The sequence below is a fragment of the Thalassophryne amazonica genome, chromosome 11 (assembly GCF_902500255.1).
Source record: "Thalassophryne amazonica chromosome 11, fThaAma1.1, whole genome shotgun sequence".
In the NCBI taxonomy this organism is placed as follows: Eukaryota; Metazoa; Chordata; class Actinopteri; order Batrachoidiformes; family Batrachoididae; genus Thalassophryne; species Thalassophryne amazonica.
In genome coordinates, this window is record NC_047113.1 from 15719962 (window position 1) to 15733760 (window position 13799).

Genomic DNA, 13799 nt, shown 5'->3' on the forward strand with positions numbered 1-13799 from the left:
AATAGCAAATTACTGATTATAGAAAAACAACTGTGCCTGTTTCTACTACACAAATGTTTCTAAGAACAGTACCTCTCTCTCTAAATGTATCCTCTGTTTCTTTTCCATGGTCATACTATTCTTTTCCATCTTTGCACTTCCCATAGATCCTTCAACCTGTGTTGGCAAAAATAAGCATTACTGTTCAGTTTTGGACAGAGAGATGCTATTCTGGTGTCATCTCAGCTGTATTACTACATGTTTATTTAAAACAGCTTACACCCATCAACTGACAAAGTCCTGCGCACAGGAGACACAAGTGCATGTCTGGATGGTGAGCGCATCGGAGCCACAGCACCTGGGGACATGAACAGTCAGTTTTGTAGGTCAACCTGATCTCAGCCCCGAGTGTCAAAGTCTGAATACTCTTGATTATCGTCAAACTCTCAAATGAATACATAAACAAATGTACTAGTGCACCGCGCTCATACCTCTGCCAACAAGGTTTCCAATTTCAAAAATTTTAACCATGGAAAAATTTTTCTCTGTCAAAGTCCTGTTAGAAGTGGCTTTTCATAAGATAAATTTGATGTGATCAAATGTCAGGAGTATGTATTTGTATGTATTTAGCATTTAGTTGACTTGAATCGAAGTTTTTGTGATGTCAGGATTATTTTTTCCAACATTTTTGTTTTCTGAATTCTTTTTCAGATGATTTTCACACAACATTGGTAACCCCTGCTCATGCACAATTTGTCATTGCTTTGGGCACTTGCTTTCTGACTGATAACTGGAACATAGACTGGAACCTCCACCCAATTTTGGTGGTACAGGTAAATCCAGAACAGAAAAATGAGAGCGATAGAGGCACTTTTGATAGAGATATAATGCAAAATGTACACCAACCTGCCTTTTCAATATTAAATTCAAATGTCCACAAAATCCACAATCCAGATCAGATCAGGATCAAACTTTGCCAGGCGATAGTGAGTGCCAGTGCACATCACATTCAAATATGAGAGTGATTGAGGCTTGACTGATAAAGATATAATGTAAAATATACATTAAATGGGGTTTCAATGCTCATTTAAATGGCCACAAAATCTGTAATCCGGATCAAACTTTGTCAGTCAATAGAGGATACCATCCTGCATAATGCTGTCAAATATGAAAGAAATTTTATCTTTTTGACAGTTATGAAATTTTAAAATTCTTTCAATGTTAATAGGGATTTCTCCCATTTTCCAAGATTTCCTTATTTTGTTGATATATTATTCTTTGAAAATTGAATCAGTTCTTGAATCCTCTATAAAAATTACATAACATATAAGAGACAAAACAGACAAACAATCTGGGTGCAAACATAACTTCATTGGCAGAAAAAACAATAATTTTTTAAAAATCCAGTTGATTAGACCATCTGAATTACTGCTTTGTGGAAAAGCAACTTCTCAGAACCAATGTAAAGATACACTCAAATAGACCCCACACATAAGTGTACAAAAGCAACTGCCTTAATGTAAATCATGCATTGAATCAAAGTGACAGTGACAGTAATAGAAAATAGAAACAATGCAGAATAGTAAATTCTATTTTTTTCAATAAAAATTATATTATCAATTATGTTTTGCCAATTATGAAATAGTTTCCCTGTCCACTTCTAATTTTCTCTAATCTCAACCATAATGCATTTGTAACACTTCAAGAACATGATGGAGGCTGAAAGCAAGTTTTTTGTGTGAAATCAACCAATTCCATTGTGTTTTAATTTGCTTTAATTTTATGCACTATATTTGTTTGTGCTATGACTGCTCAACATGAGCAGTTCAAAGAAAAAGAAGGGGGGGAGTCATGATGTTTGTACACATTTATGGAATAAATGCAAAATCAACTAATTTTACTCACTAAACGGATCCCAGTTTTATGAATTCTTTAGGCCACCAGAGTCAACATTACCAAGAGTGTACAAGCCCAGTGCCTTCAATTAAAAATAAATTAATTTATTCCAACTTGAGAACTATACCACAGCGAGGAGCTCATCTACTGTTCATGAAATGGTCATTTTTGATTTACAAAATGAAACACTGGATTTTCATCAAGTTAAAAAAAATCTGAATCATAAACTAGCAGATTATAACAGTTCCATTCCTACAAAATTGATGCATAATTAAATGTACAACTCCACAAAAGTCAATTACCATATAGTTTTGACATTATTATGAACATAGAAAAATGAGAATTCAAAGTTGAATTTGAGCACCGTGGGAATTGATTGTAGACAAGCTCAAGGAACAAAATTCATTAGAACTGGTTAAAAAAGCTAGAAATCTTGCTTGTATGTGGGTGACCAAATACTTATTTTCCACCATAACTTACAATAAATTCTTTAAAAATCCTACAATGTGATTTCCTGGATGTTTTTTGTGTTGTTGAAGTGTACCTATGTTGAAAATGACAGACCTCTCACATCTTTCCAAGTAGGAGAACTTGCACAATCAGGGGCTGACTAAATACTTTTGGCCCACTGTACAGACAGCTTGTTACATGCAACTGATCTCTGTGTCCCCTGATACTGGTGTACAAAACGTCTGCATCATTTTTATATTCATTGCTTGTTTGGTTTGTATAGAGGGACAGTGTTAAAACAAACCCTGAACTAACTGTCACTGCATGGATCTTTTTTTTTTTTTTTCCCGAATGACAGCCTGATGGCGAGGCACTGTCCATTTTATTTTCAGTTCTCACCTCCTCCAAGAACTGCAGTCATTTCCATTTTCCTGTTCTCCTTGTCATGTTGGAAGGCTTTCTTGGGATCAAACCTGCGAGGTGCACCAGGGATTTTGGACTTCAGCATCTCCAGATCATTCTTCTGTCGGCTTACCTGAGACCGAAGTTTCACCACCTCCTACAACTCGAACAAAAGGAAGATGATGATACATGTTCTTTAGATTGGAATATAACAGTAGCTGATGAGGACTGAGGCCTACTGAGAAGTCCTGAAAGCAGACAGAGCTGCATTCAGTCAATCACCTGTTTCAGGGCAGTGTTCTCATCTTTCAGTTTCATGACATGTTTGACCTTCTGTTTCTGGTTCTGGTGGCCCAACAGATGAGCGTAAGCAGCTGCCAGCTTACTTAACTCCTCTTGGTTTGCATCATTCTTATTTAGTAGTGCTGCACGCTCTGCTGCAAAACCATCAAGCTGCTCCTACAGCTCACACATACATAGAAGGGTTAACTGATGCACTTTGTTTTTTTTTGTTTTTTAAATACATGTCAGAGCAATTGTGAAAATTTACTTTGTGCTGTTGTGTTGCACACAATTGGTACAGATCACAGAAGTTAAGTATAGTCCGTCTCCAGTAGATTATGACTTAGTAACAGCTGTATTGGTGTGTCAATCAGTAGAGGTTCAAGTTATGTCACTATGTTTGGGTTCTCTGCTTCCCTAAAACAAACATACTGTAACCCATCTACATGAACACGATTTTCAAACTACAAGACAGAAGGGCTGCCCAACTTGACACTCAGAGCTGCTTCTTGCCTCTCCTGCTCCATTCTATGTCAATAACTTGCAATATTTTTGCACACATTTTAAGACTGGTGAGTTTAAAAAATAAGCAAAAGATGAAATTTTTTTTACTTTAAATCTGAACATGCATGTTCCCTAAACAGAGAAATATGAAGGTGCATATTCACAAAACAGAAAAATCTGAACATCAAATTTCCTGCATTATCCATCACACTGAAATGGCAACATGCTCATGATTTGCAGCTTTAATAATTAAAAGACAATAACTTGTGTGCCACACAATGTGGGAACTTTGAGCTTCACGCACCATGTAGTGAGCGCCTTGTATGGCAGCACCCTGATATCGGGTGAATGTGAGGCATGATTGTAAAGCGCTATATAAATGCAGTCCATTTATTTACCATGAACCCTATTTCACTTTTTTGGCACAGCTGTGGAAGCAAATCAATGCACAATAATTTAAACTAGAGATCTGTAAACAGTCTCACCCATTTTGCCACAGTAGGTGCTTCCATGCATACATATACATACACCACATTGGATCACTGGATAATCGCACTCACTGGACAAAGGCAAAAGTCCTAATGTTTAGGTATGTTTTTCCATGTAATAAACTCCATATATACCGGATTTTGCATGACAAAACGTCCAGCCTCCACCTTGCAACACAGGTACAAGTTCAGCACTAATACTCGCCGAGTTGAGAAAATTGGGTACCATTAGGGATGGGGCTGATCCGATCCAATATCAGTGTCTGTTTCTGATACCGACGTAATTCACGGATCGTAAATATCTGATACAGGCTGCGGCGTTTCCCATCCAGGAAAACTCTCTGAAACATCTCCACAAGTGCTAGTTGCTGCTCTGCTCGCTGCAGACTGCCGGAGGGAGGGAGGTTTCTGAACTGAGACGTGTCTCTCACTGAGGCGGAGTACTGTAATGTGAGACACCACCTCTTACGCAGTTAGCAGCCACCGAACAGGCAAGGAGTACTGTCGCTGACATGTCAGCTGAACACAACAAACAGAACAGCAATGTGCAATGTTTGCAAAGCCGTTGGGCCAAGGCGGACGCTCTATCATGGCCTGAATCAAACATTTGAAAAAGCGCATTAAGGAGTGCAAAGGGGGTTTTTTTTTGTTTGTTTTTAAAGGGAGCAGACAACAAACCGAGCCAAAGTATGACAATTTACCCAGCAGGCTCCAAATATGAGTAAATTGAGTGGTTTTTATTTATTCTTCGGTGGTTTCTTGTTGCATTTTGGAAATGAGGAAATGCGCTCCCCATCCTGAAAACAGATCATGTACGCTAGTGTGCCTTAATTGAGAGAGTGGTGTCAACTCAGAACATGGCGCCATTTTGGTTCCAACTGCGCTGAACTACTGAATGAACCTTTAATGTTTCCAACATTTTTTAAAGTCATTTAGCCACATACAGGTACAATCAAAATAATATAAAAATAGTTAAGCTATCAAATTACTATTTATGATGATTTATTTAATTAATTTAAAGCCTGATTTATGCAGCTGCACAGCTGTAACTCCGTGTCATGCAATGACGTGCGTGACAGTTTTAAAGTTCTCCAACTCTGGATTATGCTTTATTATGAACTAATTTGACCCTCAACAAGCTTTCTTTCTGCAATCATCACCTCCAAATCAAAGGTAAGCTGTACACTTTCCTCTTTTAGTGACTTTGTGCTGTAAAGTTGCAGACTTTTCTGATCCATTTTTAATCAGCATGAGTGCTGCAAAAACTATTATAATATAATGGCAGATGAAGCAGTGAAAGCAGAAAAGTGTCAGCCTTTTGTGTCTGATTTAACAGGTGCACGTCTAGGCTTCAGGTCCCAGTCTGAAGACGGTTTGAAAAAAGAAGGAAAAAAACAAAAACAAAACAAAAAAAAGGCTGGACTTGTAATCACAGAAATGACTGCGGTCCCAAAATAAAAATAACATAGAAAATATATGATGTGTCCTCTTAACATTCCAAATACTACACTTTTGCCACTGCTACTCATGAATCAGAAATTTAAACCTTATCTTTTGAAGTCAACATGTCACAATGTTCAACATAAATTCATAGCACCAAATACAATAGTAAAATTCACATATAATGGATTCAGATGGACCAGAGAATTTTGTCCATTATAATCGAAATCCGTTACATGTATAAAACAGACAAAATCAGTATATATATATATATATATATATTTATTAAACTGACAAAATCTGTTAAATGTGTAAGACAGACAAAATTATTTATATGTATGTAACATATTAGTTACAGTCAGGAGGCACCGAACATCTATGGAGAATCCTGAATCGGGACCTGCGCCTCATTTAATGACCGGGTCAAAATTTCCTCAAATTTTTTTCTGCCAGATGTACGAGTATTTAATCCATTATCAAAATGTAATCAGCGTGCGCACGGCAAAAAACTATTAATATGATGACAGACAAAGCAGTGAACGCAGCAAAGTGTTAAACACATCAAAAGGCTGTGATTTGACAGGTGCACGTCAGGCTGCGGCTCAGAGTCTGAGCACAGTGTGAAAAAAATAAATGGTCTTGGTTTTAATCACAGAAATTACTCCGGTTCCACATGTGAGGAGTTTAATGGAAATGCATTGCGATTGGACGAGACATTTTATCCGATGTGAAAAATCCACTGTACAAAAGCCGTTGTATACGGTGTTTATTGCATGGAAAACAATACAAAAACTTTGAGACTTTTTTGTCCGTTTTTTTTGTTGTCCGGAATCTGTACAACTCAAAGCCCTTGCTGTGTCTATTTGTGCATCCAAATGCACAACCTGCATTTCCAGTGAATAAATAAAATAGCTGGATTTACATGCAGAGAGCTTAACAGCGAACGCTATTTTGAACCCAAGATGGCACCAGGAGTCCTGTGACCGTTTTATTATTTTTTTTTTACTCATGTCACCACTCTCTCAATTAAGGCACAATAATGTATGTGGTGCGTATGTGCCATCTGGTGTTGAAGAGATGAAACTTCAGCACCACTAACCCAACAATAAATAAAAGCAAATTCTTTCACCAAAAACATCAAATCTAGGCTTACAGCTTAGATGTACATTCTGGCAAATTGTAGCTAAACTCTCCTTCTTTAAGAAAATTCTCCTCTATACCACCATTCATCATGAAACTGTACATCTGGGGATATAAAATATCCTCATATAAACTCAATAATTATAATAATAAAGCAAACAGAGCTCTGGTATTGGAATAGTATCAGTATTGGCAGATATCTAAATTCAAGTATGGGCATCGGAGGGGGGGAAATGTGAATAGTGTATCTCTAGGTACTATATTTCCTTGATTAAAAGCCCGCACATTTATTTTTTCAAACCGTACGCAGGCTCGTGTCACAGGCCAAATGCCCCCCAAAACTGGTCTGCCCTGCCTTCACTGCGCATGCATCATTTCGGAACATCAACAGCGTCATTTTGGAGAGTCAGCAGCGTCATTAGCAATTTACTGATTAACTTGTTTCTGCTTAAAACTGCACTCCAATCATTTAAAACAAACAAACAACAAATTCACTGCACCGTTTCACTGAAATCCATAAATTGCTTTCAAAGGAATTATACTTGAATCTAACATCTGAAGTTCACAAAAAGAAATTCAGACTACATGAACATATGAGGGGTATTTGAGAGGTTTTGAGCCTGACCAAAAAAAGTAGGGCATGGTTCGCCATCTTTCGCATTCTGAGAAACCAATATTTCTCAAGAACGTGTGATGTATGACTCACTGGGGGCAATGTTGAGAAATGCTGGTTTCTCAGAATGTAAAAGATGGAGAACCACACCCTACTTTTTCTGGGTCAGGCTCAAAACCTCTCAAGTGCCCCTTGTAGGTAGTTTTCAAACAGTGAAATAGACTGACGCTGAAATGTGAAGACTAAGCATTCAGTAGAGACTAGAATTTAGTTCAGATTAAAATAAAAACAAAGCCCGACTAAGATTTGCACTAATGACTGACCTGGAAGGGTTTGACTTTAGCAAGCAGGTTCTCATACATCATCTTCCAGTGTTCTGTCTCAGCAACTGTGGAGCTGAGTACAAACGACAAAAGCAAGTTAAACACATGAATTCAATAAAAAAATAATATTCTAGTCAGGCAACGAGTTTGCTCACGGTTTCTCTTGCGCTTCAGTTAAGCATTTTTGCAGTTCCTTTCGCTGCTTCTCCATCTCCCGCTGCAATGTAACCTTCTGTAGAGTCAGTACTTCCACCTCCTCCTGGAGAGCGCGTCTCCTTTGTTGCTCTTCTTCCACCTCACACTGTAGAGTATGTGTTGTCTCCTCCAAGAGCTGTACTTGAGTCTGGAGGCTCACCCCTTCTTTTTTAACTTCATCCAGCTGAGCCTGAAGCCCATTTCTGTCCTGCTCAGCCATGTTTAGCTGAGTCTGACAATCTCCCACTTGACAAAGCAAACTCTCTTTCTCCTTATCTATGATCTCTAGTTGGGTTTGGAGCGCGAGCAGCTCGGACTTCACCCACTGGTGTTCTTTCCTTTCCACCTCCAATGCTCCCCTTTCCTCCTGAATAACTGCCTGAATTTTTACTCTCTCTTCAATTTCTTGTTGGAGTTGTTCCAGTAATTTATCTTTCTCCCGGGTACCAGCCTCCAGCAGTTTCTGAGCCTTTTCCTTTTCGTTTTGAAGCTGAGTAAGGCTCTGACCTCTCAGTTCTTCTTTCTCCTTTGTTTGCAGCTGTAGCTGATTGATCAAGGCACCGTGGTTCAACTCCATGGCCTTCATCTCCTCATCTTTTTGTGCAAGCAGAGTCTGCACCTGCAGCAACATTCTATCAAGTTAAGAAAAGAGGCATATAACTGGAGTGTTTTTTAAAGTAGCAAACGACACATTTCAACACAAGGTGAGTATAAAGGATACCTTTTAAACTCCTCCTTGGCTTGGTCTTCAGCCTGTTGGGTAGCCAGCTGTTTCTGCAGGTGATCCTCCAATCCATCCACACTCTCCACTTTCACTTCCACTGCTTTTGCTCTGTCCTCTGTTTCCTTCAGAGCATCTTTGGTGCTGACAAGTGAAATAAGCAGTCTGTGACTAAGACTTGCAAAACACAAATCAAGCTCATAGTCCAGAAATACTGAGCGCTTAGGCGTGTACCCTTCCAGCTTTTTGGCAATGACCAATCACACAATTAGCATGTTTTTCCTAGGGCCTAATAAGTCACTTAAAAGTTCAAGGATCCACTGATCCTGGATGCACCAGTCTGGAGTATTCAGTTCTTCAATCAAACATAATTACATGTATCCATGGTCATTGATTAGGGCGTATATGTAGATCCTGGAAACAAGAATCGGCAAACAAAAAAAGGGGACCAATTTTCACCAGAGTGGAGAAAAGTTTCTGTTAAATGGCAATGAGGAACACAGTGACATTGTTTTGACTAAAAAAAAACAAAGCACAAACTGCTAAACAAGGAATGGCTGTGGAGGAAATTGAGAAAGAAAAGTGACAAATCTGGGCCTTTTCGTTAACTTTACAACCTTTGAGTGTCTACTGCAATAACTATCTTGTCATTTATGCAGGCTTACTTATGGAGGCAATAGGTTACATATGGTAGATTAAATATCTTTTGAAAAGGGGCAACAAGCACATTGGTAAATGATAAGCATTAAAAGCATATTGCGTTGCATGCGAGTCAAAAATTATATAGAATTACACTATTAACAACAAGCAAGTCATTAATTATGAGCAGCTGAGGTTAAAGGGGTTGGGCTATGACATCGTCGTTTCAGAAATGTTCTGTCTTACTTGTCCACACAGACACAAATCCAGCTTTATCCACTCTGGGACCGGTTTTTAAAGAGTATCATTTTCAGCCAGCAAAAAACAAGACAAGTTGCAAATGAGCCACCTGCTCCCTTTTTTTCCAGCCGACAATATGATTGATGCATGCAGCGTGGGAGAAGGTGCATGTCGCACACTCGCATTACCAGGATCCTTTATGAGTAAATTCAACATCTGTTGTTGGTTAATCATGAAAACAAAAGCAGATTTTTACCCTTGTCACTTGGCAATGTAAAGGTGCATGTGTAATTTGGGGAAGTGATGGTCTAGTGCAGGGCTGCCCAAACGTTTTGCCTCCAAGGGCCAAAATGAAAATGTGACAATGGGCCGCGGGCCAAATATAGCAGTTTTACTCATGATGCAGAAATAAATGTAACAACGTTGCTTTAATTAACATAAAGGAATGAATGTTTAATTTTTCAATTAAGTGCAAATCAAATGCAACACAACAAACACAAATTGCAAAAAATACTGCAAACTCAACCTCAAACTCCACTAAACAGCAAACCACTATTGACTAGTGGTTTGCTGTTTAGTGGAGTTTACATCAATGTGTCTTACTAGTGACTAGTGAGACACACGAAGCTCATCTTTGCACATTATTAGCCTCTCAATGTTTGGTTGGAGCTGGCTAACTGCCAAGGTAAGTATGTCATCCAGGTGTGAGTCAGTCAGGGTACCTCTGAGCCTGGACTTGTTTAGGTTCATCACACTAAAGGTCCGTTCACAAATGTAAGTGCTGCCAAACAGTGAAAGCATCACCCTTGCATGTTTCTTAATGAGTGGGTAGTTTTGTAGTGAGATCTGTGTGTAGAAATCCTTAAGACTCAGTGACATGAATTTATTTGTTAGCTCAGTATCACACTGAAAGTCAATTAACTCCATCTGAAGGTGGTCTGGGACTAACATTGAAGGGTTGTGAGAACAGTTCCATATCTCCAGCACTTTTTCTGAAGTCCATAAACCGCACATCAAACTCCTTGTTCAGGTTGCTGACAAGTCCTGCATATTCACGCAGCTTCTCAACCAGGTTTACTTCTCTCAGACTAGGGAAGTGAGTCATGTTTCCTGGAAACAGCCTAAGTTTTCACTACAATTATCAGCACAACTGCCACATAAGCTCACAACAGTAAATGCAACAGTGCATTTCAAGTAAAACACGCATCTATACTAAGTCTCCCACACCACGGAGAACTCAGATGTACAATGGCGCACAGACATGACCTGCACGTACTTATATCAAGTATAAATACAGACCATTATATACATGTATACAGCATATGATTTTTATGATCAGTCTTACCTCTGACAGATGTCGAGAGAGTAGCCCCAGCTTCATTTGAAAGGCCTTGACGTGATCATAAATCTGCTGATAATCTGCTCCTTGCCTTGAAGATGAACATTCATGAGTTAAGCAGGTCCGTAATGTCCACCATGAAAGCCACGTCACAAATCCAACTGTCTTCTGTAGGAACTTGGATGTTACTGTCCTTGGTCATCAGAAAGTCTGCGATGAGATGGCGCAGCTCCAAAAATCTTTTGAGCACTTTCCCTCTGCTAAGCCAGCAAACTTCTTGGTGGTACAACACATCTCTGTATTGAGCATCGACCTCGTCCAAAAGAGCTCTGAACTGGCGGTGTGAAAGAGCTTTTGCGTATGCAGTTTATGATTTTAATGACGTCGCGCACAAGTCTCCAAGCCCGATTGATTTGGCACACAGCTGTTCTTGGTGCAGGATACAATGGTATTGGGTCAGCTTACCTCCACATTCGGCAACCTTTTGAGACACCAGTGTGGCAAGACCTGCTTTTTTGCCAATCATTGCAGGGGCACCGTCCGTCGTGACAACCATTTTGTCCCAGCTCAAACTGTACTTGTCCAATACTCGTTCAACAGCCGCAAACAAGTCCTGCTTTTAGTCGTCCCATGCAGCGTCTCTATTCCAGCCAGCTCTTGAGAGATTTCCATGCTGTCACACACTCCTCGGAAAAACTAAAAGCTGTGCTGAATCAGAAATATCCGTGCTCTCATCAACGCCAGTGAAAAAACTGAAAATCGCGTGTTTTTGCTTTAAGTTGTTCCTTAATGTCCCGGCTCATGTCTTCAAACGGCGTGTCACCGTGTTGCGGGAGAGGCTGATTTGAGAGAAGAGCCTTGCCTGGGATGGACACACAAGTAACACCGCTGTGGGACAGACAGTCTTGACAAACTGCCTGTTGAAAATGATCTTCCAGTCTTGGCAATAAGGGCTGAGATTTCATAGCTGGCCCGGGTCACGCTGTCCTGGACAGAGGATGGCCGTGCTAGGGCACTTTGTTGTGAAAAGTTTTGCTAATAGCCTTCTTCTTACATGCATCTCCTTGGTACGTTGAAAAAGCTGCATGTTTTGTCTCGTAATGGCAACGTATGTTGTACTCCTTTTGTACAGCCACAGACTGATTACAAATGAGACAAACCGGCCTACAATTAATGTCTGTGAAAAAATATTTTTCCTCCCACGTTTGTTTATAATGCCTCTTGTCCGTATGCCACTTCCTTTGGTGCTCCATGTCCACTGGTTTAAGACCGCAAAATTGATGCTGCCAGCGCAAAGGTTCATGGGAAATCTTCCCAAATAAGTAAAATATATATTTTGTAATATAAAATTTTTAAAAACATATTTGAAAATAGAAATAGAACACACAACAGTGTGACATACCCACTGTGTTAAAATAATGTATTTTAAAGACCTTCCAGTTTGGTATGAACAGCGCACCATGACTGAGAAGAAAACTGTCCATGCAGCCCTATATAAAGCATTCACTTTGTAGGGAGGGACACAGGTTGGTTTAGCACCTGAGCAAGAGTTATGTCAGAATTATCAGCTGAGGCCCGGCGGGCCAATCAAAACGTCCCTGCGGGCCAAAGTTGGCCCACTTTGGGCACCCCTGGTCTAGTGGTTAAAGCGTTGGGCCTGAAACCGGAGGATCCCACTGTTCAAATCCCAGCCTGACCAGGAAAATCACTAAGGGCCCTTGGGCAAGGTCCTAATCCCCTAGTTGCTCCCAGTGTGTAGTAAGCACCTGACCTTGTATGGCACCACCCCCACATCGGGATGAATGTGAGGGCATTATTGTGAAGCGCTTTGAGTGTCTGATGCAGATGAAAAGCGCTAATCAATGCAGTCCATTTACCATTCAGTTTAATTATGCCACATCGCGAGTCCTGCATGGTTATAATTGCACATGCGCACATTGCGATGGTGTTGCACAAATGATATATCGTGCAGCCCCCAGTTGGAGTTTGAATACGAGGCAAGTTTAATAATTATCTTGAATCAACACTAAAGTAAAAGGCAAAGGCTATACACCAACCGCTGGGCAGATAAGTTATACATTGAACATTACACGCTCAACCGCTGGGCAGACAAATATAATGTCTTACCTTATTCGCCCAACCATGATCGTGTATTGACATGTTTTGTGCATCTAAACTACGTTTTTTTTTTTTACACCACTTTTTAGGCTCTACTGTAGCGTATGTTTGACACATTTAACGGCGCCGTCTTTAATTACTGCCAAAAACACCGCAATGGATCAAAACAGACAAACTTCATAAGTATTTTGAACGGAAGCCTGTTAACGACGACGAAACAGTTGTTGAACAAATACTGCTTGTTGCTGTAAGATGGTGTTAGTATGACAATTCTCTGGGTGTGTGATGATGCCAAACAGAACCGCTTTAGATCACAGCCCTCCGTGGGTGCGAACCCTCCCGCGGCCGGCGAAACAATATCCGCCTTTTTTCCTTCCTGCGTTGAACCAGAAGTGAGCATTGCCTGCAGATAGTGTACAGGCCCACACGGCTCACAGAAGTATCAAAAGATCATATCTGACATATGGGATGAGGGGAAAAAGAAAAGAGGAGCATTCATAAAATTTGAGGAAAATAAAGAGTAATGGTGAATTCTAGAAATAGAGACCAGGTGTTGATGAATTTCTGTCTGGACTTATATCTAAGCAAGTTTTCCACCTACAAGAATGGAGAAGTCTAAGTTTTATCATAGGTACACTTCTACTGTGAGAGACAGAACCTAAACACACATACACACAAAAACCCCCCAAAACAAAACAAAACACAGAAAAACAGACCTTAATATTTGGTACAGAAACATTTGTTTGCCGTTACAGAGGTCAGATGTTTCCTGTAGTTCTTGACAAGTTTGCACACTGCAGCAGGGAATTTGACCACTCCTCCATACAGATCTTCTCCAGATCTTTCAGGTTGGAGTTTCAGCTCCCTCCAAGATTTACTATTGAGTTCAGGTCTGGAAACTGGCTTGGCCACTCCAGGACCTTGAAATGCTTCTTACGGAGCCCCTCCTTAGTTGACCTGGCTGTGTTTGAGGGTCACTGTCATGCTGGAAGATCCAGCCATCTTCAACGATCTTACTGAGGGAAGGAGG

The 13799-nt window shown here is 40.1% G+C and overlaps 1 protein-coding gene across 1 annotated transcript in view; it reads right to left on the bottom strand.

Annotated features, from left to right (window-relative positions):
* Window positions 1–2669: 2669 nt before the first annotated feature.
* Window positions 2670–13799, bottom strand: part of hmmr (hyaluronan-mediated motility receptor (RHAMM)) — a 29821-nt gene continuing 18691 nt past the window's right edge. The window contains exons 14-18 of the mRNA XM_034181912.1: window positions 8434–8577; window positions 7673–8344; window positions 7518–7590; window positions 3010–3186; window positions 2670–2884 (exon numbers count right to left, since the gene is read on the bottom strand). Coding sequence (XP_034037803.1) covers window positions 2714–2884; window positions 3010–3186; window positions 7518–7590; window positions 7673–8344; window positions 8434–8577 — 1237 coding nt within the window. The 3' untranslated portion in view covers window positions 2670–2713. The remainder of the gene's footprint in view (window positions 2885–3009; window positions 3187–7517; window positions 7591–7672; window positions 8345–8433; window positions 8578–13799) is intronic.